Source organism: Anabrus simplex, chromosome 4 (genome assembly GCF_040414725.1).
Source record: "Anabrus simplex isolate iqAnaSimp1 chromosome 4, ASM4041472v1, whole genome shotgun sequence".
Lineage (NCBI taxonomy): Eukaryota > Metazoa > Arthropoda > Insecta > Orthoptera > Tettigoniidae > Anabrus > Anabrus simplex.
Genome location: NC_090268.1, coordinates 3,401,475 through 3,428,788, shown reverse-complemented (window position 1 = coordinate 3,428,788; position 27,314 = coordinate 3,401,475). Strand labels below are relative to the sequence as shown.

General features: G+C 38.2%; 1 protein-coding gene across 2 annotated transcripts in view; it reads left to right on the top strand.

Moving 5' to 3' along the window:
• Positions 1–27,314, top strand: part of Hel25E (ATP-dependent RNA helicase 25E) — a 156,250-nt gene that overhangs the window by 67,381 nt on the left and 61,555 nt on the right. For both annotated transcript variants that reach the window (XM_067144991.2, XM_067144992.2), the window contains exons 6-8: positions 18,581–18,712; positions 18,838–18,984; positions 26,114–26,251. In XM_067144991.2, the coding sequence (XP_067001092.1) occupies positions 18,581–18,712; positions 18,838–18,984; positions 26,114–26,251 (417 nt within the window). The remainder of the gene's footprint in view (positions 1–18,580; positions 18,713–18,837; positions 18,985–26,113; positions 26,252–27,314) is intronic.

The following is a 27,314-nucleotide window of genomic DNA, read 5'->3' as shown; positions in this document are numbered from 1 at the left end:
AAACATTACAAAGTGTTCAGAGATACGTATAAAATTATAATTTCAGTTTATTTTACAGTCCATTAAAAGGAACTATAACTTATTTTTGTGTATGTCTCAAATGAGTATATTTTCTTAGTTTGCGATTTTAAATTTAATGGTCGATCCGCATTGTAACTGCATACATTTTATCTTGTCCTTTTTTCACCGAAACCGTGGCGCAATTTGAGTGATGAAATCCAAAAATTAAAAAAATCTTCCTACTTTTGATTTCTAAAAGTTGGCAAGTATGCTGTGATAAAATATTGAGCTCCTATGTCATCTATTTTCAGAAAAGATTTTGCGAGATACGGTCCTCTTACTGCTGTAAGTGCCGCCACTGGTCTTTCACTGCGAGGGTGACCAACCCTGGTGAATTTTTCCACACGACCCGTCTCTGTAAATTGCTGGACTGTTCAGTAGAGAAATCTTACGCTAATTTTGAGCTATTTCAGGGATTGGAAAATCTCAGTAGGCGCCTTCCCAACACTGTGCATGGCATTTTTTTCTTCATGTTCGCCCCACATACACTGTTGATCACTTTTTGACCAGGACTAATGTACAGCACCAATATTGCTTACTATCTGGAAAATGAGTTTTACAGCCGAAGCAAAAAAAGTGTGGCAAAAGTTTATGGCTAGGCAAATATGTATATTTTTCTATTTATATTGCAGTACTCTGTGCTAGTCCACTAATGTGCAGAGTAAACCTGTTTGATAATGCCTCGGATCTGGGCTGTTGTGGACAGTCATTCATACTCCTTGACCGAGCGTGTTAACCACGGAGTTCACCTTGCATCGCCGTGATTTAGTATTTGATAGGTGGTGTGTTCCAACCACACTGTTGCCAGCTCTTGAGGTTTTTCTAAAGTTTTCCTATTTTCACACTAAGCAAATAGTTTTAGCTCTGTCCCTGTCGTAGCCCATCATTGCAATAAGATCTGTCCAAGTTGATGTGATGTAAAGCCATTAGCAAAGAATAAAAAATACACTCCTAGTTCTTGAGATTTAGAACAAAACGGGTATGCAGCATGGCTCATCCGGTGCAAGTGTTGCACTGTGGTCACCATGTGGGTGACCAAAATAAACATGGAACTTGTTCGTTTTTAATGTATGTTCATGTACTCCACAGCAACCTAAAACTCGTGAATGCTGGTGATGACGATCATATACACCTGAGATAGTGTATGTAGCAAACAAACTGTATCAAGTCTGAAATTTCCATTGATGACTAGGAAGGAAGCAGCCCCAGATTGGCAGAATGTGGTAGTATGGTTTACCTATTTAGAGGTTTTCGTTGGTTGGAAGCCTGGTTTTTATTCTGCTACATTTGGATTGAATTGATTCAAGTGTATAAAAGTAATTTACTTAGAAATGGGTAAGATTGAGACACAGTGACTTTTCTTTAAACAATTGTCTTTACGTCGCACCGACACAGATAGGTCTTATGGCGACGATGGGACAGGAAATTGCCAGGAGTGGAATGGAAGCGGCCGTTGCCTTAATTGAGGTACAGCTCCAGCATTTGCCTTGTGTAGAAATGGGGATCCACGGATAACCATCTTCAAGGCAGCCGACAGTGGGGTTCGAACCCACTATATCCCGAATACGGGATACTGTCTGTACTTAAGCGATTGTATCTATCTAGCCCGGTAGTATGTGACTGACCATGTGTGCTTATTAGGTATCATTCAATAAAGGGCCTGCTCTTATTGAATGCATTTATTGTATGGCAGAGCCTGGGGTATCCTGGTTTCATCAGCTATTTTTACATATTGGGATTTGTTACAGGTTACTATGAAGTAATCTACTGGATAAAGTTTTTGAATTCTTGGAATAGACCATTCTTTTACTGTATGCTAGCTAATTGTTTTCATTACATTCAAAGTCTATGTATTAGGATCTGCATTAACTCATTTCTAAGGTGTCAATTTGATGGTTACATAAACTGATCCTTCCTTTTTTTTATTCTAATATTGGTGCAAATCTTGGTTCTTTGTTCTTGCCATTGTGTTTAGAATAAGGCTTCCACAGTTATATATTGTGGGTTCAGTAGCGAAACACATTGTTTTCAAATATTTGATAATTGTGGGATTCCTTCAGCTCTATTCACTGGTGATATCCATTAAGTTGCACAATAATTTTAATAACTGAATTTTCTAATTTACATTTTTCTGAGAAGTCTTTGAGAAATTTTCATTCAGGTAAAATACATTAATGCAATTTCTCCTACACAGCACTAATCTATATACTTTTTAATAAATCCATTGCAAAATTTTATTGAGAAATCTTCTTCTGTGTACAGATATTGCCATTGAAAGGCAAAACTGTCAAATCAGTTTTTCTTAGAAGTAAGATTTTTGAATTGGAGTTTTGCCTGTAAACCCATGGTATGGATTGCGAAGTATTCATGAATATAAATTTCAAAGTACTTTGCGATAGTTAATGTGCGGGTATACCTTTCATTTGAGATTGAGGTGGTTTATTCATTTTGAGGAGCTTTCGATTGGATACTCTTGTCTTTTGGGGCAGTTCAAGCTACTTGTAAAAAGTAAACCAATGCTTTATGTTCATTTAACCCTCTGAAAAGGCATATCAAACACTGGAGCAGGGTCAGGTTTGCATGTAAATGAGTCAGTGTTGTGCTGTGTCTCTTTGCCTTATTAAATATCAAGTTAAGGGGGGGGGAAATGGTTCTAGCTCTTTGTTGTTGGTTCTTTTGAGGAGTCAGCCCGAAGGTTGGTTGGATCCTCAATAGCTCTGCCATCGGCTCTGAAGACGCATATAAGGAGGGTTGATTTCCTGCTGTTATGTATCAGTCTGCAAAGTCCAATGAAATGTCTGCACAAAGAAACCCTGAGCGCGCCATTCTTAAAGGGGACTGGCTGCGTAAGGAGCAGCAATTTATGGCATCACTCTTACATTATTCACTTTTTCGTCAGAGCCAAGGGTGAGACTGAGGACAGGTATATGAAGGAAATAGAGTTGTTATAGTCTTTCAGGTAAATGTAATCCCTATAGTAAACTTTATCATGTAGGGTGATAACTGTATAAAGTAAGTGCATTGTTATAGTACAAGATGTCGGAAAGTTTAGTTAGTTATTTCATAGCCCATAACAGAAGATAAGCTAGTGCTCTGTAAACACACGGTCTCACCAGCAAAGACAAACTGCTTCGATAAATTCACGGTTCTTCAGTTTTTAAATTTGAAGTGCTGAGAATTGTCAAGTGTATAATGCATCAGTGCACATCGAGAGCTTGCCTCGGTTTCCTGACAACTTTCTTGGGTATGATAGTTTAACGGGCTGACTAGCTCAGACGGTTGAGGCGGTGGCGTTATGACCACAAATTTGTATTTTCTTCCTCATAGTTTGCTTGTAAATATGCAAACCAGGTGTCTGGGTGAATGGTGTTTCTGCTACTTGGATTGCTGTCAGTATTTATCTTCTTTGTGCATTGTTGGCCAAAAATTATGATGTCCCTTGTCAGTATTGTAGATAAATGAGGTAATCTACCTAATCAGTACAATATTAAATTAGTACTTCACTTTAATCATGGTGCTGTTTTGGCTGTGAGCGGAATATTTTTTTCTGAATTTTAAAATAAGTAGAATATATTTTTCATGCACTAAATTTAATTGTACCATAGTTGTCTTACGCTTACCTGTTGGTAGTGGAAGGGTGAACAGCATCTGGTGGTTGCAAAGTTGAATTTTCTTATTTTATGTCCTTACATTTAGTGCAATAACAGCACAAGTCGCTGTAATTTACATATAGTACTATACACTACAATTTTTCTACAAAACACAACACTTACGCGGCTTTTTAGAAATGTTGTGAAGTGTGGTACACCTCAAAGCATCTATCGGGTGCAGAAAATGCTTCTGGCTGCAGGTTTTGCAGTAATAAATTGTTTCCTTGCAAAGCGCTGTTCCCTTTTTTTTACATATCACAAGCTATGGAACCTTTCTCCCTCCTAGCCATAAAGCCAGTCCGTTCAGGCATTCTTCTGGGGGACCAAGAGAGGGCCTTGTCCTTTTGGAACACCCCTCTTTTTGCTTGGAGGTCACCCGTTCATGGACCAGGGACTCGAGTTGTTGCCTGAACTTTCTGTGTGCAATTGGTTCAGACTATATCAAATATGAGTTGACAATGCTTGTCTCAAGGAGCCAGAAGAACATTTTTCTATACCACTTTATTGTCCTATGCATGAAGTGGAGAGAGGCTATATAAGGATCACTACGATAAACACCACCCATGTGTTTCGTGTAGTCTACAGTCATATTGGTTTTGTCTATCAGGGCTTGTGTGGGTATTTGGAGTTGACTGATATAACATCTGTCTGTGACCCTTTGTGGCTAGTGCTCAACATGAAAACTGTGCTTTTGTCCTTCCATGCCAGAGCAAGTTAAGATTCTTCACGAAAAGAAATTGTTCCCTTGTTTCATCTTGCTCAGGTTTTTCTTTTGGAGCGGAGGTGGCATGTCTTGACGGAATGGCATGACTGTGCCTGTTAGTATATTCATGGATAGAAGTTGGTCAGCTAATTGTGGTGACGTATAATACCTGTCAGTATAAAGTATGTGATAACCATGGGGAGGGTTCTTGGGATCTTTTGTGAGAGAAGCAGCGAGAGCAGTAACAATCCGAGTGGTTTTTAGGTCTGAACTAGTTTCCTCTTACCGGTGTATGATTGGAAATGGTACACATACCTGTCACTACTATCAGACAGAACAAACATTCTGAGTCCAAATTTTGTTATTGGGTTGTAAACTCTAAATGACACTCTCCCCTTGAAGGATATCATACTCTCCTCAATAGAAATCTTTTCACAAGTTGATTTTATTAATGACAAGCTCTACATACTGAATTTTTCTGAGACGATCTTGATTTTGCGGAGGGTGTTGAAGTGTACATTCCAAAACAGGAGTGAAAATTCATTACGGGGAAGTACGTCCGTAAAGAACGGTACCCCACTAACCGATGTCGTAGAGAAATACTCTGTAATATCCGTGAGGGGGTGAAGCCCCAGCTTATCACAACTCCTAAGAGTGCCTTTATGTCTTAGTTTAGAGGATGTTTCCATTCATTTAGCCTTGATTTCTGTGGAGGGGGCTGTTCTTTTGTTTCTTTGTCACCGTAGACGCGGGTTTCTTCACGAATTATATTTACTAAGTCATAGTCAAGAAGTAGCTCAAAATACTCTACAGGCTCTGTATTACTATCAAAACTAGATGGAAGAACTGGACTAGGGTTTATACCTAACAAAGGAACCCTGTAACTAGGCTCTGGATCCCTATCGGACACATCTTTCCATTCTGAGTCACTGTCTCCGTCAGACGCCACTTGTGCTGTTCTTGCTCTCACACTCGTCAGTTTTACTTATTTCACTATCTCTGTCAGAAAAAAGTAATATCTGAAATATTATCATTCACATCCAAAGCAAATAATATTCCCTCCTCAGTCCCTAGTCTTTTCCGTGACATTATGTGAAAAGCATCAAATAACAGAAAAACTAACACACACTACTAACGCCTACGAATTATCACGTAAGCACATTTGAATCAACAGCTGGCTACAAATATTTGTGAAGTCACAGAGGTCTCTACTGGTGATAAGTTAACCATCAAACCTGTTTGCATGGTGCTGCCATCTTCTGAGCCTAGCAGTGAAAATCAGCACCAGTTTTAAATAAGAGCTATACCCGGATATGTCAGTTCTCCACTCTTGGACGACAGATCGGCTCCAAATATATCAGTGTTCCACTTGGGAAAGGTCCCGTGGAAGCTCAAGGCTAGAGATCATTTCACAAAAGTGTAGTTCTGGAGTAATGTGGCAATTACTTAAGCCTCATAATAGTAAATTTATAAAACAAATTTTAAGTAAATGAATATTGAATTTTCACGACCTCATTGTAGGTTGTGTTACATAACTGACAAAACCTTGCTAAGTGGTAAAGGCAGTATTCTAAATCCATGTTATTCCAGTTTAGAATTTCTAACTCTGCAATTCGATTGTAAAAAAAAAAATCTCTGTAAGTGCTGTTATGAGTAATGTAGGAACAAATGTTGAGAAATTTCAGCTTGTTGCCAGTTCAGTGGTTGCTTCTAGAAGCCGGGCCCCACATTTTCGGGGTAGTGAGCCTGCCTTTTACCCGTAGGCCTCCGGTTCTATTGGATGCGAGTGGTGATTTGAGGTCCACTTGGCGTACTTGACAGTACTTGAGCTATCTGACGAGATAGCAGCTCCAGTCTAGAAGGCTAAGGCTAAAAATTACTGCTGAGAGGATTTGTTGTGCTAAAGCTAAGCAAGACTACGAACAGAATTTGTTGTTTTGACCACACATAGTCTCATCTGCAGGACTTTGGGCTGAGCAGTGGTCACTGGTCGCTTGGTAAACCAAAGCCCTTCTTGCTGCAGCACCATGAGATTTGCTTTTATTACTTCTTGAATTGGTAGCTTCAATAATTGTTCATCCTACTTCTCATTATGTTGCTTCAGAAATTTCGGAGAGTAATATTAATTCACCTAATGAAGGATAATTAGTCTGCAGTGGTGCCATGTACACAGCCCGCATAACTTCTACGTGGAATGGAATCTTTGGAGAGAGATTAATACTGGATCAATTTTATTAAATAGCCAAAATTTGTCAACAATGTTATGGGGTGGAAAAGCTAATGGTGCCAACTGCCAAAATTTAAAAAAATAAGTTTTTTTCTGGCAAAGCAAGCTGTGTGCCAAGCCAGCTATTGAGTGCCTTCGTTCTTCCAGATAGTTTCTACGGTCAGTAAGATATAGACTTGCGTGTATTCACTAGCACCTCTTGGAATGCTAATAGCTTCATTATGCCTGGCCGAGGCAGTAGAGGCGTGCTCGGTTCGCCCGGAAGGACGTTGGTTCAAATCCCCACCAGGAAGTCGTCAAATTTAAGAAACAAGATTTCCAATTCCGGAGGTACACATGGCCTTGAGGTTCACTCAGTCTACACCAAAAATGAGTACCAGGTTACTTCCTCGGGGCAAAGGCGGCCGGGCGTAGATCTAACCATTCTATGTGTCTTCACGTGCCGAGGTTACGAGTGGTGGAAGCCTTTACCTTCCATCCCTCCAAGGGCCTTCATGGCCTGTACGGAGATGACTTTGCTTTACTTCAGTAAATAATGGAAACTCTTGTTGTGTCTTTACAAGTGGAAATACATCTAAATCTTGTAGAGAAGTGGAAAGGTCGTACAAGCTGTGGAAAGGTAATACCAGCAAGATCATTTCATGTCTTAGATAAACATGGAAAATTCAAGAAAAAATCCCCACTTCCAAGTTATCAGAAGTATCATGGCTGAAGGGGACAAAAGACAATCCTGACATTGTTATTGTCTTTACTGGCCACATTGGACCACTTGAGCTGCTGCACGTTCATTTTCTCTTTGTGGGTTTTACCGTTTGGTTCTTGGGATCTGCCCAGTACGTTTCATTTGTTTCAATCGTAACTTTCTGGACTAGTCTGAAATTGCTGTTGCCCTTCTGTGTGTTATTTCTGCTGAAACTTTGAGTCTTAAGAAGGGTATTTAATTTTATTTTTGTTCTTTGCCTCTGCTATCTCAAGTCCAACTGATTTGAGATCTTGCTGAATTTTGTGGATCCACTGCTGTCACTAGTTGTAAAATCCGGTTTCCTGGCAGTCGCAAGATGTGGGAGAAATAAGATATTCCTTTCTTCTTCTTTGTTCGGGTGATTGGATCGGTCTCTTGATAGTTTCATTAACCTGTCAGGATGCACAGTCTGTATTTGTAACGTATGGTTGTGCGCTGGGTAAGTTTTACCCAAGCTGTTATCATTATGAAACACCATATTTAAGTCATTCTCCTATCTTTTCAAGAAGCAAAATGTCATGTTTGTATTATCAGAATCTAATAATATACAGTAAAACCTCATTAATTCAAAGTCGTTGGGACTAAAAAATCGGACTTAGAATTACGTGATTTCGAATTAACCGCCAATTCGCAATTCAGAAGTACCAACCCTTGCCGCATTACAAAATATTCTCTGGCCCGTTACTGCATGCAGTTAACCTTGATTCACAGTTTATACCCTTCAACTGCAATGAAAAAAGAATATTCCCAAAATGTATCCAAGGTGCATTTAAAGTATTCAAGTAATGCACTCGGATATCTCACTGGCAAACATAACCTCACGCAACGAGGGAGAGAGAAAAAAAAGCACGATTCAAAGACGAGGTGAAATCTATGCTGGCTCCCATGTGCAAGTGCTTTATTAATTGGATTACTGTACTTTATGCATTTTAGATGCCTTGTATTTACAAAGGAAGTACCCGATGCCCTTAAAATCGAACTTTTCTATGACTCTATCCTTGTACGATTTCCCGCCATGGTACTTCTCTCGATTTCAGAAATGTAAACACTTGCAGCATCACAAAGTATTCTAAGACCCATTAATACATGCAATCACCTCGATTCACAGTTCAAACCTTTCAAATGCCATGGAAAAATCTATTTCCGAAATGTATCCAACAAGGTGCATTTACAATGTTCAAATAATGCACTTGGATAAATCACTGACAAACATAACCTCACACAACGAAAGAAAAAATCACACAATTCAAAGAATTGGACAAATTATGCCGGTCCCCCTCTGCAAATGCATTATTTTTTGGATTTCTGTACTGTTTACATTTTTATAAGCTTCGTACTGGCATGGAAAGTGCCCGACGCCCTTAAAACATTGTGGTTTATCGAACTTTCCTATGGCGAGGGGATAAAGTTTCTCGCTTCCATCCCATATGCACTGCAACATACTACTATGACCCATTTAAAACCATAAGACCGTTTGGGCTTGCATTAAAATAAAGCATTGCAGTTTCACCGGCAGTGACAATATTGTTCGGTGCCTACGAATTTATTATCTGAGCTACGCTTTTTCGTCAACTGTCGGCATCGCCAGTGTTTGCGGATTCTGTTTTTCCACATATTGCCTGTTGCGTGATATTACGGCATTCTTTAAAAGGTTGAATACAAAAGAATTTTGATTTCATTCAATTTAGCAATCATGAAGCGCATTGTAGACACACCGAAGTGAGTGTAAGTGCGGAAAGCTGCCCTTCCACGTTCCGGAACGCGCGTTCTATTATGACGCGGAGCGGATGAATTTCGAGTAGAAATTACTCTAACATACTACTGTTTTAAAATGTAAAGGCAGTTTCGAATTAAAAGTCTGAATTTCAGTAATGGGGCCGACATTGTACTTCGAATTACGAATTATCAATATTTCGAATTAAACAATTTAAATAACATGCAAAACTGTATCTCATGTTTCCGGGAACAAGAGCTTCTCCGCAAAACTGTATCTCATGTTTCTGGGAATAAGAGCTTCTTCGAATTAGGCGGGATTTCGAATTATCGAGGTTCTACTGTATTTTGGGTAGAAAGTTAAGTTAAAATTGTTGCGGAGCCCATTCCTTATTATGTGATCTATAAAAAATTTTATTCCCAGTTATGACTAGTACATTAATTGCATTAGACCTGATAGAAAGCTATTTTGATGCGACAGTGTCAGAAGCGAACAATTTCAGATATATTGTGTCAATCGCACATAAACTTAGAATTATCCACTCTATTTCTTGCAGTCAATGTGCCTCCACGGCTCAGGCGGCAGCGCGCGGGGTCTTCACCTCTGGTTCCATGGTTCAAATCCTGGTCACTCCATGTGAGCTTTGTGCTGGATAAAGTGGATGCAGAACAGGTTTTTCTCTGGGTACTCCACTTTTCCTCGTCTTTCATTCCAGCAACACAGTCTAATATTTCATTTCATCTGTCATTGATCATTGCCACAGACGAGTGCCACAGGCTTCGGCAGCCAACACTGTTCCTATTCTCTCCACTCAATGGGGGCTTCATTCCATTTCTGACCCATTTGAAACCGGAAACAGTCTGTGGATTTTCATTTCATTTTTTGCAGTCAGAAGTTTACGAGGGTCTTGGACCAGTGATTGGTAACAGCACTGTCAAATGGCATAAACATTAACAAATCATTTTTTTGCACCTTACACAAGTTTGCATTTTGTGATCTTTCTTCTTAGAGCATTCTTCACATCATCGAGCTCGGCTTTCCTCTCTTGTCTGGTTATCTTTAACTACTCCATTCCAAACTGTTCAAACGCTGTATTTGAGCTTAAAAATCTGATGGTAGAGAGCTTGTTGCTCGATGTGTCCCTTGGTGAGCTCTAAGGAAATACCTTTCAAAAATTGCCTTCGATGGAGCACCCCAGTTCGTGTTACTAATGAATGACAAATGCATTTATTCAAGCAATGTTCAGATATCGAAAAAAATATAGTCAATGGCCAGTGGAAGGACATCGTGTATGACCCACCAATCATCAACCCTTGATTTTGTTGTAAAATGTCATTACCACAGCTTTTTTTCTTATCTCTGGTATAAGGATCTGTATCGCTATCACGGTGCTTAGCAGAGACAACTAATGCCACTTTTCCTTTCCTTGCAACATATTAATTTGTGAAATAGAACAAAGATGAAAACTCTTTGGAAGATATGAATTCAGGTTATATTTCGCGTTTGCTCTTGGAGTGCCTACACATGTGGTCCTGTGGTTTTTCAGTAAATCATTTGTCAATTGCTCACTCATTAACCAATTGTCCATAGTTACGTTCCAGTGCGATCAATTGGAAATAAGTCTTTTCACTATAGCATTTCCACTATCCTGCCGAAATGGACCTTCTGGTTGTTGGCCGATATAAACCTGTGAATTGTGTGGAATGTACGAACATCGGCTAATAAAAATATCTTTAGGATGGATTTGACTGGCTTGTTAGGCATACCGTGACTAAAACTGCAGCGACCACGAGAAGGCTCTAGCTTCTCGTCGGTTGTGGCATATTCTCAGTTTGTATAAGCATTTTGTATGTCCTGCTTGAATATTTCAGTAACTTCTCGTAATGGCGCAAGATTGTCCAGTGTCTCTGATCTCTAGAAATCAAATCAAAATCTCTTTTATTTGCAAATGAGGTGTCTACCTCGGTGGCAAATGGTACACTAAAATACATTATTGTCAAGCACTAAATATTAAATTAACAAGAGAAGAAAATTTTCCCAAAATACAATATTATACAATTTACGCCAACAATTTTTTCTATTAAACACACAGCTCATCCTTAATAAATTTATATTGTTTACAAAATTCTACTTATAATATCTCCTGTACTACTTATAAAATAATATAGTCAACTGATATACAGTATGTGGAATTACTTCAAATGATACTAGACATCTGGTATAAGATTAAAATTTACATTGCATTTATTTACTTATCTTTTACCCGTTCTGGAACCTAAGTAGCATAACGACCTGCTGCGTCTTAACCAGAGCCCCTTTTGCCACCACTTTTCAGAGTTCCTGAAGGGCCTTCACAGTTACTGTAGCGGTCCCAGGGCCCTCGAAATCCCCACTGTACTTCACCCCTACAGGCAGTCCCCTACTTGGGCTGTCCAAACTCCATAGACCAGGGGATGGAATTAATTTAATCCTGCACTGGTCGAATGCCCTCTTAACATTTCATTTATTTTCTCTGTTGCTGTTCATTCCCTTCTTGAATATCTGTACAGATTTAGGAAAAGGATCAAACACTACCCCTGGTAAACTGTTTCACTCCTTCACACCCTTCCCAGTCAATGAAAATTTACCCCAATCCCTTCTGCTAAAATTCCTTCTAATTTTATAATTGTGGTCTGTCCTGCCGATATAATTATTTTCCAACTGAAGCCTCTCACGGATTTCTCCCCATGCTTCTCCTGTATAGGCTCTATATAATCCTATAAGTCTAGTTTTGTCCCTTCTCTTAAAGTTTCCCACCCAAGTTCCTTTAACATTTCTGTTACGCTACTTTCTCCTGAAATCCCCTGTTACAAATCTTGCTGCTTTCCTCTGCACACTTTCTTTTATTAGGTATTCTTGGTGAGGATCCCAAACACTGTTTGCATATTCCAATAATGGACGAACCATACTTAAGTAATTTTTTTCTTTTAATTCTTTATTGCATCCTTTAAGTAGCCTCATTATGACTTGTAACGATCTGTATGCTTTCCCAACAGTGTCATCAACATGACCCTTCCAGTGCAAATTACTTTCAAATCTCACACCTAAGTATTTGCACATGCCATCTTTTGGAATAACTTCCTCATCCAAAGTATATTCAAATTCAGTTTTAAAGCTCCTGTTTGTAAAAGTTGTAACAGTTGATTTGCCTCCAGTAACCTCCATATTATTTTCTTCAACCCATTGTTGGATACTTTGAAGGTCCCTTTGTAATTTTGAACAATCCTCAGTGTTATTTATTTCCCTATAAACAATAAACAATTATGTCATCTTCATACAATCTGATTTTGGATATATTATTCCCTAAATCATTTACGTATATTATGAAAAGTAACGGACCGATTATACTATGTGCAATTCCTTTCCAAACTTTCTCGTCCTGTGATACATGATTTCCTACTTTGACTTTCTGAACCCTTGAATTTAGAAATGTTTTTATCCAACGTGTAACCCGTACGTCTAGTCCTATTGCCTCCAATTTCTTTAATAATATTCCATGTTCCACTCTATCAAAGGCTATGGAAAGATCTATGGCTATGCAATCTAACTGACCTCCTGAATCCCAATTGATCTGATACGTCCTGCTGAAATCCCACCAGTTGTGTCTCACAAGAAAATTTCTTTCTAAATCCATACTGGCTCCTCATGAACCAATTTTTATCATCACATATATCTCTGATGTACGTTGATGATAAACTCTCCAGTATTTTACAAACTATATTGGTTAGGCTGATTGGTCTGTAGTTCTCTGGTTTCCTTTTATCACCCTTTCCTTTATAAATTTGTATTATTATAGATTCCTTCTATTCCTTTGGTATTACACTATTATTTATGACATTGTCAAAGAGAAATTTTAAATAAGGCACTATGTACCACCCCATTGTCCTTAACATCTCCCCAGTAATTTGATCACTTCGTGCTGCTTTTCCTTGCTGAAGCAGTTGGATTTCTCTGAAAATATCTTCATTTGTGAATGAGAAGCTTCTTGTTTCCCTCTGTGTCTCTCCCTCTCTATCTTCTGTTTCGGTTTCCAACCCCTGACAATCATCTACTGAATCTCTGAATTCCTTACTAAATAGGTTTGCTTTCTCAGTATCTGTTAAATAGTGTTCACCCCCTTCTCCCACCATTGTAGGAATTTGGATTCCTTTTCCTTTTTGATTCCTGATATATGAATACAGCTTTTTCCATTTCCCTTTGAGGTCATTACCCTTTTGAAGAATGCCATTCATATAATTCTCTATTGCTTCCTTTTTCACTCTATTAGCTGTTTTCTAGATTCTCTACTCTCCTTACCCTCTTTCATTTTCCTGTTTACTATTCTACATTTTCTTTTTAATTTTCTTATTTCCCCTGTATAATAAACAGGGTCTGAGGTCATTTTACCCTTAACAGGTACAAATATCTTCTCTCCTTCCCAAATGATTCCTTTAAATTTAGCCCAAAGTGTATCCACATTACTCCCTTCACAACTGAATTGTGATTTAAGGTTAGTCCCAAATTCATCAACTTCAGTTTTTCTGTACAATTTCTTGTCTTGTTTGACCCTCGTAATAAGCCTTTTTGGTACCAGTCCTACATCCGTTATTACAGCCTTATGGTCACCTATTCCTTCAATTACCTCTGTTTTATCATCAATTTCCCAGGGTTTAACCAAGAATACATCTGGTAAGTTATTGAGACGAGTCGGTTCTTTTACTACTTGTGTAAATCCTCCCTCCCAAATTAACTTATTTGCCAGTTTCTGTTCATAAGCTTCACTTGCAGTTCCATTCCATTCAACTTCAGGCAAGTTTAGATCTCCCCCAATTATTACCATATCATTATTGTTTTTATGAGTATAATCTATTATTTTCTCAAATATTTCCATGTCTCTTTCCTCTCTTCCAGGCCTGTCTGTTCCTATAATTCCCACCTCCTTCATATTATCACAAACTAATTTTATCCCTAATATTTCATCCCTTTCATCGGTAAACCATTCATGTGAACAATAAGTTTCCTTAACCAGAATAAACACCCCCCCCCTCCCTTTTTATCTCCGCAGTCTCTACGATAGACTGTGTACCCTTCTGGAAATACTTCTCTATTACCCACCCCTTCTCTCAACCACGATTCCACTCCTATCACCACATCAGTCTCATAAGATTCCATCAATGTACCGAATTTTTATTGTTTATTTACTACACTGGCAGTTTACCAAGAGCAATCTCAGACCTCCTTCCTCTCTAAAACTTGACTGTTACAATTGAGTAACTTCAAATTCCTTACTTTCCTGAGTTTCATTTTCTAGTTGACTGAGCCAGCTTGAAATACAGCTGGCTCTTTCTACTAGTTTTCCTGGTCAGTATTATAACTCAAGGGAGTTGCCTTTTTTACAGTACATATCTTAAGATTAATAAAATCTAGAACAATATTTGTTACCTTTTGTTTACCTGAATTGTTTAGATGAAGGCCATGCTTTGTGTAACAATGTCTCTCGAAACTGCTGCTATCAATTACCTGTGTGTTACGAAAATGTTTACAAATTTTAACCATATCTGTATTAACTTCGTCCACTTCAGTGTTCACACACGAGTCTCTAATCAACTCATGCCTGTGGGGCACGTTCAGTACAAAGATGTTAGTGTGAGTCAGCTTACCTAGTGTACATTTAAGCTTAGAAATTACATTCTTAGCGTTGTTGTGAGCTACGTCGTTCGTCCCGCCGATGATCACTACTGTATCACGACTTCCGAGATTTCTTGCTGCCTGTTCCGTGTTTTCCAATACCTTCTTGATTGGGGCCCAGGATAGATGATGGCCGATGCTGCAATATGTTCATTGTTCATTTTCTCCGCAATTCCCCTTGCCTGGCTATCACCAAATATAAGAATGTTGGACACTTTCACCGGTGCACTGTGTGGTATTTTAGGCCTAACTTTGCCGCTTCTCGTAACAGATTTTGCGCTATACGTTTGACTGCTTCCCATATGGATAAGTCCTTGCGTATCGCTTACTTCCCTCAGGGCTGAAAATCTATTTTTGGTGTCAATTACAAATGCTAATCAAAAGCATCGTAAGATATCTTTTCCTGCACATTGTCGCAATGAAAATATTGGTGCCCCAAAGCTGTTGTATTGAGATGCATGGATCACAGCATACTGGCATGGTATAGAAGTCCAAACAAAGCTTTTATTTCTGATTTGTTAGTTTCTGTGGCTCCTCTTTCCCTAGGAATTTTCTGCTTCACACTTGCAGTATAAATGTATAAGATCTGTTATATCTTCTACCATTAGCCCCCAACAGTCAATAAGTCTTTGCATTTAGAGCATCACCTTTAAGACCTGGCAAATGAATTGATATTTTGCAATCTGGTGTGGCCCCATTGAGGAATGATACTTTTGTACCTCATGCTACCATCCTTCCCCTGATAACCATCAAGTCGCATGCTTAACGTTAATCGTCCTCAGAAACTTCATGTGCAGATTCACTGGGAGGAATACCTTCGTGTTCTGACATGCAGCTGTTCTGCTCAGTATCGCTGCCATGATCACTTTCATAAACTAAGTCTATATCTGAATCATAACTTCCACCAACCACTTCATCTTGTTTCCTTATTGACTTAGTCTATTCATTACAGAACTTCTGTGAGTCCGTGAGGAAACTAGACATCAACGTGCAAACTAGTCAACAGTGTGAACAACGCTAGTGATACGAAAATGACAAGCAGTCAGGACAGCATGGGAGAATCCGTTGGTAAAATCTGGAGGGGTGCAACGCAGAATACCCGTTGCACTTAGAATTATTCACAATTCTTTTTATCCTGGGTAAAAAGTACACACATGAACGTCCTAATGGGTTAAGGATTCTCCAGACTCCTTTGACCTGGTATTCTCTTTATGAAAGTTCTGATGATTCTTGGTTTGATTATCCTTTAGAGAAATCGGGGAGTTCTTTCTTTCTTAATTTGGAACAGGGTTTCACGAAGTTACAGTATGTGGCTTCCAGCAGTTACGGTTTTATGGTGTTGTATCTTAGGGTCTAATGACAGGCATTTCTTATTTTACGTTGACCCGGTTAGAAATTCAGGCATTTTTCATTTTGTTCTATATTTATCCTTGTTTCTTTAAGTTAAGTGTTATTTCTCTGAGATATTTAAATTGTGGAGTTATGTTAATTTTTAATAATTTATGAAGATTTTATTTATATTCTGGTTTCATGGGCATGATCTCGTTTTTTTTTAAAGATATTTATAAACAGAATTTTAGAATGTTTTTTTGAGACTAGTGATCTGGGCATGAATTTCTTCCAAGTCAAGGGCTAAGAGAGTTATGTTGTTTGCTATTTAAAGGCAGTTATTATGGTACAGGAAACCAGTGAATTTTCAAAGTAATGAATTTTTCATGTTTTCAATGTGTCTTACAATTGAGAATATTATATCAGTGGAATTTGAAGCTTAACCGGATATTCCATTTCCATAGGCTTGAAAGAAGGGATAAGAAGTTTTCTCACTGAGCAAGTCATAAATTCGAAGTCCCGGTTCACGTTGTATTAAATCTATATAAAATTACCTCGCTTAGTGTGTCACAAATTTTCGCTATTACTACTTAGTACATTCAGTTTTCCTAGCCAAGAAATGGTTCTTTGTCGTCCCTTTTGAAAGGAACGTGATTTCCAACGCTGATGATAGCCGTCGCCACAGAAGGCAGGTTGTGTAAAGTGCTGCGAAAAGGGGAAATGGCCTTGAATTCCTGAACTTTATAGGGCACTTAACCTATGGAAAGCAAGCCGTTAGGTCCAAGGAAATTTCAGTTTTGCTTGCCAGGTCCCATTGATATTGCTGAATAACCCAGTAAACCTGTTTGTGCTTGGAATTTGTATTCCATTCAAAAGTTGGAAATTACTTCTCTGAGTGATACGGTGAAGGGTAGAGAGTTTTGACTAGAGTTGATAGAAGTGTTGTTGCATACAAGATGGCGGTCAAAACAGTTCTGTTCCACATGGCTGAGTTATACCTCCAAATAATTCATGGTTCAAGAGTCACCAGAAAACTCATCGGTCCGAAATACAAGGCTCCAGCTGACGTTTGTTTTAGAAAGAGTGTGATCGGCAATAATGCATTGATACTTAATACAGTTCCAATGCAAATGTTTTTTATTTGTCTGGTATTTAACACATCTTATTTAATAAGCCCGACTGAGCGAGTTGGCCTTGCGGTTAAGGGCATGCAGCTGCGAGCTTACATTCGGGAGATAGTGGATTCGAACCTTGCTGTCGGGGGCCCTGAAGATGGTTTTCAGTGTCCTGTTTTGACACCAGGCAATTTCTGGGGCTGTACGTTAATTAAGGCTACAGATGTTTGTCCTCTCCTACCCATAGTCGTTTTAAAACCTATCTGTCGGTGCGACTTAAAGCAGCTTGTGTAAGAAAGCCAGAGTGGAAAAGGTTTCGTATTTGTTCTCTCGTCTTTTTCACACCTTTCAGTACTGTCATGTTCAGAAATTGTAGGCCTATATATTTCACTGTGCCTATTCATACAAGACTTAAAATTCACACGTCTGAAAAAAACATATCAAGTGTTTGCATATCCCTTTTGGATAGTTTTTATTCTCGAATAACCCATTCTCCTGTCCGCTGCGGAATCATCCTAATGAGGTTTTACTGTACATATTTTTTGTATGGAATTAGTGCTTGAGTAGCCCTCAAGATGACCCAAAGCTAAAATATGTTAAAGCGGAGGCCGCATAGTTCTATTCCACATTTGAAAATATATGGTTGATCTCCTCAAATATATTGAGGTATCATAAGATTTACGTATGGATAGTCAAGCTTTGTGCATTAACACTTTGAAAATAAAGCTCTTCATTTTAAATGTTAACTTTTTGTTGAAAAGCTCTGAACTAACTTTTTTTGGCACTTAGCTTTTCCATTACACAATTAGGGTTTGGAGGGTTGATGTTTTGACTCCCTTTTGAAAGTAGGCTACTTTAGTGAGGAATAAATGTGTTGTGTTTGAATGACCTGTCACACTACCTCTGCTTCATTGGACAAGCTAGTCTCTGATAGAACCAGATATGATAAAGATAGGGTAGCTGGTTTGGTATGCATGCTGTCTCTTCTGATTGTAAACCATAAAGTCACCTGAGGAATATTGTTGGTGAGATGATAGCCATTTGTTTGACTACCTAATTTTAGAGTTTTGACAATCCCACTGTTATGAGCGTTTAATTCACCATTACTGACATACTTGAATAGTTTCTCAGCTGGTATTCTTGGTGTGCCATCAAGGCAGTTGCTCTCACTTTAATTTGTCATCGATCAAATTGACACCTTATAATTGAGTTATTGTTCTTATATTATTTATAAACTTCTTTTGTATTTTCATCTTTTAGAAGTGTTTTATTTTGTAATGGGGTGAGCGAAGGGATCTATGTCTAAACTTGTTTGCTGCAATTCTACTTCTCAGCCGATGGAGGTGTATGTGGATGACGAAGCAAAACTGACTCTTCATGGCTTACAACAGCATTACGTGAAATTAAAAGAAAATGAGAAGAACAAAAAGCTGTTTGAATTACTTGACATTTTAGAGTTCAATCAGGTAAGGAATTTCTGGGAAGCCAGTTGGCTTTGATATGCACTTTTCAGTAAGTTTTGAAGAGTTGTAACCTGTTAATATGATGCTGTTCTTTCATCCTTGTTCAAGTTTGAATGTGGCTCTTTTAGGTTGTGATATTTGTTAAGTCAGTGCAGCGTTGCATGGCTCTCGCCCAGCTTCTTATAGAACAGAATTTTCCAGCTATAGCCATTCACAGAGGGATGACACAGGAGGAAAGATTATCGAGATATCAGCAATTCAAGGATTTTCAGAAGGTATGCTGTGACATTGACTTCTTTCTATTAAGTACTAATATGTTAACATGAGTGTTAAATGTTTGTATTACTGAGTTCCAGTGGCTTTTTAAAACTGTGGCAAGCAGGAACATCTATCTTAATAGATATTGAAGTACAATATATTATTGTAGGAAATGTATAGTTTTTGAGGAGAGAAAATTAGGTCATTGCTACTACGTTGACAATTTTTCTCTACGTAGCTTCTTCCAATCCCCATACAGATTCCTTTATAGTTTTTCGTTTTTCTCTGCCTAAATATGAGAGTACAAATGTGTGGGAACAATGCTTTTAGGCTACTTGGAATGAGGCAATAACGTCTGTTAGGATTAAGCACTATGGACAAAGGTGTACGACTCGGTTTCGGATTATTTAACCCTTTTAGTACCAGTCGCTTATAGGTGGTGTATGCGAAGAATACCAGGCTTATTTTTAAGAAATTGCAATATTTCAGTAAAATCATCATAACTTTCTTATTATTGAAGATATGCCTCCGACATTTTAACTTATCATAGAAAAGGAGTTTCTTTACATGTTTTTAAATTCACAAGCTATGTTATGTTAACGCTATAACATATAAAAATTTATTAGTTTATCAGTTATCAAAATGAAAATTGAAAAGTCATAATTGAGATAAAAAAACACAAGTTAAAATTATGCACTGAAAAATATTATTGTCTGCGGATACATGCTCTTGGTTCACTATTTGCAAAATTTCAATAACCTAGGCACTAATGTTTCTAATTTAAAAAATATTTTATGACCGGGTGTTTCGAGATACAGCGGGGAGGGCTCGAACCGTGTGTCATTTCCAACTGAAACTTTACTGAACACAGTGTTGTGCATGTAGGCATTGTTGTCATTACTGCCTGCATCACGGCCTACACTCTCTTCATTTCCGTCACTTTCCGAATCAGCATCACTGTCGCTTTCACTAATGACAATACCACGAGGTTTATTGTACTGTGGAATGTCATCGCTACACTCACTTCCTGTCTCTGAAATAACATCACCAACATCATTATCACATGACCCTGATATAGGTACATCTTCACCAGACTCAATATATTTGTCATTGGCACAGAGTCTGTTAATATATTCAGCTAAATCGTCATCATTCTCGAAAAAATCGCGCGTGGCAGAGGCGGCCATTTTCCTATTCACAAACGTTTTCGGCGTTCAGAATATAGGTCGCTTTGATAAAATCATATCTCCGTAAATAAAGCGATTGGCGCGATAATTGTGGTAGATTTAGAAAGTACAGGTTCCAAAGAGTCTAGATCACCTGCATTGTGCTGCTATATGTCCGGAAACTAAGAACTACAAGCAAATACAAAACTGCTTGCGTAAGGAGCGCTATTGCGTTCCCGACAATTTTCGCTCGCTCGTCGAGGAACGCTTTTGCGCTCTCTGGTAAGGTTAAAGATTAGAGGTATAGTACGAGACCACCAGAACTAGTTGCAGATAGAAGTGTGGAGGTATTCAGTTTAATTCACAGTGGATTGCGGACTAAACTCTTGAAGGCAAAACAGTCTACAATGAAGACTAATGTATGTACCTTAGGTTTGTGTCCAATTGTAGATATTGCAAAGATTCTTCATTCCTGTGTTAAAGTGGTATCCTAAAACAAATGTGTTTGTGGCATTCGCCTTATTTGAGAAACCAGAATGCATTACCAATACTAATTGTGTATTACATCTTCAATAAACCCCTAAGTGTGTCTCATGACCTCTTTCTTCAAATGCCAAATTGTAATGCAAATTCCCTGTTCGGTATAACGGACAAAATTTTCTTTGTCACTTCCCGTTTCACTCTAAAAACATATTACTGAAGTTCTAAAGCGTACAAGCTCGCACATCATTCCTATTCATGAAGTTTTGTAGTTTATACAACATGAATGTTTCATTTAGACTTGTCATATCAGTTTTATTGTCTTGCATCCTCACCTGAAAGAGAATGACTGGTATCTTGCACAAGACACATCAGCTAATCTGAATTTTCTTATTTACATATTTTAATTTATTCTAGGTAATCAATACATAGTTTATATCATCAACTAGTACTAGTTCACTGCATCAGCAGCTTAAATTAGGACAGTATCATTAACATTAAATGGGGTTGAATCCCATAACTTTAAATTACAAAAGACAAAAACAAATACACATATATACAGTAGAACCTCGATAATTCAAAATCGGTTAATTCTAAATCACGCCTAATTCGAAGAAACTCTCGTTCCTGGGAACATGAAGTACGGTTTTGCACATTAATTAAATTGTTTAATTCGAAATACAGATAATACGTAATTCAAAGAACGATGTCAGTCCCTTTACCGTAATCGACTCTTTATTCGAAACTGCCTTTTAAGTTTTTAAAAAAGGTAGTAATTTAAATTCAAAATTTATCCGCGTCGTGATAGAACGAGTCTTCCGAAACGTACAGGGGTAGCCAACCGCACTTTCACTCACTTCGATGTTATACAGTGTGCTTCATATTTGCTAAGTTCAAGTGAAATCGTTAGTCTTTTGTATTCGGAGATTTAAGGAACGCCATAATATCACGTAGCAGACAGTGTGCGGAGAAGCAGAATCTGTGAGCGCTGGCATGCCGACAGTTGGCGAAAGAATGGCTCATATAATCAATTTGTATGCACCGAACAATATTGTCATTGTTTTGCATCTTTTTTTAAATGCCGAGCCCAGGGGGACTTCTAAACGAGAGAAGTGCCAGCCGGGAAATCGAACAAGGGTGGGGGTCATTGTACTGTGTTGAAACTTGTACTGCACACAGAAGAGAGGCTTCCTCCTCTTGTCGTAGGAAAGTTCGATAAGCCACGACGTTTTAAGAGTGTCAGGCACTTTCTGTGCAAGTACAAGGCATCTAAAAAATAACAGTAAAGTAATAAAGCATTTGCACTGGGGAGCCAGCAATATTTGTCTTCATCTTTGAATTGTATGGATTTTTTTCATTGCGTGAAGTTTTTTTCACCAGTGATTTATCCAAGTGCATAATATTTGAATAGGACTAATGTCAATGGACTTTGTAGGATACTTTTTGGAAATAGTTTTTTCCATTGCACTTCAAAGGTTTAAACTGTGAATCAAAGCGATTGCATGCATTAATGGGTCTTAGAATACTTTGTGACACGACAAGGGCTGGCATTTCTGAATTTCGAGAGGTCCTGTGGCGAGAAATTGAAGAATGTTGTAATGCAGACGGAAGCCAAGGACTTTCTCCATGTTACAGAACTATTTAAAATAGTCCGCCATGTCATTGATGAAGGTAATGGATGTGTTTCCTGAAACGTATGGTAAAAGTGTTTCCTATTATTATAAGGTATATTGACAATGCAGACTCAAGTAAAACTATTTTAAATAGTTAAATAATTCAAACAAGTTAATACAGGATCAAACATAATACCTATTATGGTTAAGTTTATTAACAGACATTTCTCCCCTCGTCACAGGAAAGTTCTATAAGCCACGATGTTTTAAGGGCATCGGGTACTTTCCGTGCAAGTACAGGCCATCTAAAATGCATACTACACCATAGTCAAGTAAATACAGCACATGCACAGGGGAGCTAGCGTAGATTTATCTTCATGTTTGAAAGATTTTTTTTTATTTATTTATTTCATTGCGTGAGGTTATGCTTGTCAGTAAGTTATCAAAGTACATTATTTGAATACTATAAATGCACCTTGTTGGATACATTTTGGAAATAGATTTTTGCCATGGCACTTAGAAGGTTTAAACTGTGAATTGAAGCGATTGCATTCAGTAATGGCACTTAGAATATTTTGTGATGCAACAAAGATTGGCATTTCTGAATTAGGAGTTGGCGGTTAATTTGAAATCAAAATCACGTAATTCGAAGTCCGATTTTTGCATCCCACAACTTCGAACTCTTCTGCTTGTTCTTCCACATTTTATCTGGGCTACCAACCAGACTTGCCATAAAATCATTCCATTCTCATCACCTTTCTTTGTGTCTGTTATTGGTTTTTTTGCTCTGATTTCCTCTTGAAACTGCTCTTTGATTTCCAGCTCTGCCGGGCTGAGTGGCTCAGACGGTTAAGGCGCTGGCCTTCTAACCCCAACTTGGCAGGTTCGATCCTGGCTCAGTCCAGTGGTATTTGAAGGTGCTCAAATACGACAGCCCCGTGTCTGTAGATTTACTGGCACGTAAAAGAACTCCTGTGGGACTAAATTCTGGCACCTCGGTGTCTCCTAGACCTTAAAAAGTAGTTAGTGGGATGTAAAGCAAATTATTATTATTATTATTATTATTATTATTATTATTATTACTACTACTTCCAATCTTTCAATTTCCAGTCTTTAATTGGGTTTTTCCCTTGTTTACTTTAACAATGGGTTTGGCGACTCTCAGGTCTGCAGTGAGGAGTCTAGTCACAATCAAGGCTCTCACCTTTACATCATCAGAGGTGCCAACTGTTACGGATTATCCGTAATTATTACGGATTTGCCCTGACGATTACGGCATTACGGTCCAAGGGTAAATTATTACGGAAAAGCGACATTATAACGAAAGTATAATATCTACGGAAAAAAAATAAGGAAACAAGGAGAATTGAATCTTTTAGATTATTGGTACTCGACTCTCTTCGTTTCAGATTTTGTGAGTTGGCAACAATACTTACTCGATCGTCACTTCCTTTCGCTGCACGCGAGCCTCGTGAAATTCATTGCGAATGAAGTAACTCTACTCTCCTATTCACTAAAAAATGTAATCTTGTATTATTACAGTTTTAAGTGTACCTGACATTAAGTCTCCCACAGAAAGTGTTTTCAGTGTTAATAGGAAAAAACAGAATGACTTCAGGCCTACAATAATCACATCTACACTGGAATCGCTTATTGTTCATGAGGTGAAAATGTCCTCACGGGGGGGGGGAAGAATGCTAAGAGAAAAATCCCACACAAAAGCACCTGCTGCGTGGGGAAACAAGTAACTAAGAATGTTTTATGACAGAACTCGTAATGTGCAAATTTAATGTGTAATAGGATATATCTTAGAATAGATTGTTGTTGGGAAGGGCAAAGAGGGTGTCATTATCCAGAAGGGATGCGTGTGCTTTGGATTTGACTCCAAATTTTTTCGGAGGGTAGAGGAGGGGAATTACGGAAAAGCCATTTCAAAGGTTGGCACCTCTGCATCATGCACTTTTTCTCCACTTGGCCTATCTGTGACGATAAGGTCTATAACTGATCTACACTGACCATTCCAGCTGTACCCAGTTATCTTGTGGTTGTCCCTGTCCCATTACTGAAACCACGAGTTCTTCACCAGAAGTTGGTTTCGTGTACGCAGATCAAGCAGAAGTTCACCCTCATTTCTATTACTAAATCCATATGAACCAATAATTCCTTGATAACCTGACCTATCAGTTCCTACTTGGGTATTAAAATCCCCAATTGTTATGTTCTCTACATCAGTGATGTCTTCTAGTTTTTTTTAGGAAGCTTGCTTTCGGCTCATCACTACAACCCTGCTGGGGAGCATAAACTTGGATCAGAGGCTGATGACGATATTAGGCCCCTCTAAGCAACAAGCATCATCATCATCATCGAACTTGCATCACAGTTAGGGTTTCTCCATTTAGGCATATTTTACCTTTGATTAATCTCTTATTGATGAATGAGATGTTTGTTACACTATCAATGTCTTTATGGAGTAAGGAATCAACTCCATTCCTCACCACTGCTGGATTACCACTCCAGCATAATTTATATCCATTCTCTTAACATTCTTGTGTTGCAACCTTTCCATTTGGTTTCATTTAGCCCTAGGATGTGAATATGTCTATGGTCATTAAATCCGTGATTTTGTTGCATTTTTCTGTTAGTCATAACGTTTAAGGTTCCAATCCAAAGCTTGTTTCTATGATCGGTTCTTCTTGTGCATCTTGAATGAACATTGAACACGACTTCATAAGTTCCTAGAGTACGTGAAGTATAGCTGACATTCAGAATATTTTTATTTCTGAGGCTCATTGTTTTGAAAGCAACTGCATTGTACTTCTGTACTGACTTGATAGGCCTAATGTACTAGGGAATATTCTTTCAGGGTGGTCTCCCTTAGCCTTTCGTAGCCCCCTGCCTCATTGCAAGGTAGCAGCTGATGAATTTGTGTGTTATTTCCCACACAAAGGTCTCATCTTATCCAACCTTCCAACAGAAAACTCCTCTGCTCGGAGTTATTGGTTTTCCCTTAGTTTGCCTGGTTTTGTATCGGTTGCCAAACCCTCGGCCTGACAGTCACAGGTAGTACCATCTACTGTCACATACGGTAGCAGAATATATTCTGTCCTGAATATAAATGGGATAGGGAAAATGCACGTGAAGAATCGTGGTTTTTGGTCCCGAAAAATGGAGCGGGGGGAAAATATGCAATGCTGATAGTTATACGAGTAAATACTGAATTTTTAACATAGTTGCGATTGTTATGGTCTCGGTATGGGCAGTTACGCATTTACGAAGAAATTAAGAAGAGTCATGACAAGTATAATATGAAATGTGATAGTTTCGTTACTGGATTTGAGAATACATCATGTACAGGAACGGTAGTCCTAAAAATATAGAAAACACCCTGATTACGGAAATGTCTACATAATGCGCGAAAATTATGACATTTTAATTTTTCCTTGAATTTCTATGTTGAAGTTCAGGGTCGGATAACCCAGTTTTATTATAAAATTAGTCTTAACTTCTTAAGAAATAGGGTAGGCTACCAATCAAGGACATGAGAATGAGTGTATGTTTTTCCCGTTCAACAGATTTATTTCCTATATTTTTTACTGAAAAGATTCATGCATTTTTGTGTGTTTTGAAATAAAAATGTGCTTTCTTTGGTATTGCCTTTTTCTAAAACCACTTACTGTTTCATTCAGCGTCTTTCTGCTGTAAATTCAACTTATTTGGATGAATTCTTTATTGAATGCTTTTAGGAACTGATATGATGATTCCAATAGATAGGGACATCTGACACTTTTTGATGCAAATCTGTCTATTCTGATCTCTCCTAACCATTATTACCATTTACTCAAAAACTTCGATTGCATGTGTTTCTGATCAGTATTTTTGATTTTCAGAGGATTCTTGTTGCTACAAATTTGTTTGGAAGAGGTATGGACATAGAGAGAGTAAATATCGTGTTCAACTATGATATGCCAGAAGATTCTGATACGTATCTGCATCGTGTGGCAAGAGCGGGTCGGTTTGGTACAAAGGTCTGTATGCTGTTAACATGCTGCTATGAATAATTTTCTAAGCTTAAGTTTATGAATACTAATATCAATTTTTGTCTTGATAGAGGGAGCAACAAAAAGGAGTACTTTCTTATATTTATAATCAGATCCGTACCAATATATTTTAAAGTCTACCATATTGAAATCCTTTTATGGAAGGAGGGGTGTCCTTGTATATATTACAATTTATTTTCACAAATGCTCAATTCTGTTTCCTTTGCTGAATACCCTCTACATCCCTGCTCTAGATTTTTTTTGTAGCCCAATCCTCCCTTGTTCAACAAACACAATACAGTAGAATCTTGATAATTCGGAATCAGTTAATTCAAAATCCCGCGTAATTCAAAGCAGCTCTCATTCCCGGAAACACGAGGATAGAGGTTTGCATATTTTAATTAATTCGAAATACAGATACCATATTTACGCGAATGATCTCCACATATTTTAAAAAGAATTGAGGCACGAAATTGGGGTGCAGGTTTTATTTGCGTCAAGGTTGCCAACATGTTCCTGGCTCACCTAGTTTTCGATGCTGAGTGTACAGTTATGCTTTGTGCAACTGTAGATGGAAGAAAACTCCCCATATGTTATATTTAAATGGAAAACAATTCGGACTTTTAATTCTAAACTGACTACTTTTTTTCTTAAATAGTACCGTATTTTACGGAATAATTTAAATTCAAAAATTTCTCCGCGTCACAATAGAACGCGTCTTCCGGAATGTGCAGGGGTAGCTTTCCGCGCTTTCACTCACTTCGGTGTTTCTGTAGTGTGGTTCATAGTTGAAAATAGGCAGAAAAATGTAATTCTTTCGTATTCAGCGTTTTAAGGAATGCCACAATATCGCTTAGCAGGCAGTACGCGGAAAAGTCAGAATCCGCTAAAACTGGCGGAGGTTTGAATTTCTGAATTACAAGATAGCTGTTAATTCGAAATCACGTAATTGGAAGTCTGATTTCTGTATTACAAAGACTTCGAATTAACGAAGTTTTACTGTATCGCAAAACTAACATCAGATTTCGCCGTGTCTGAAGTGTTTACATTG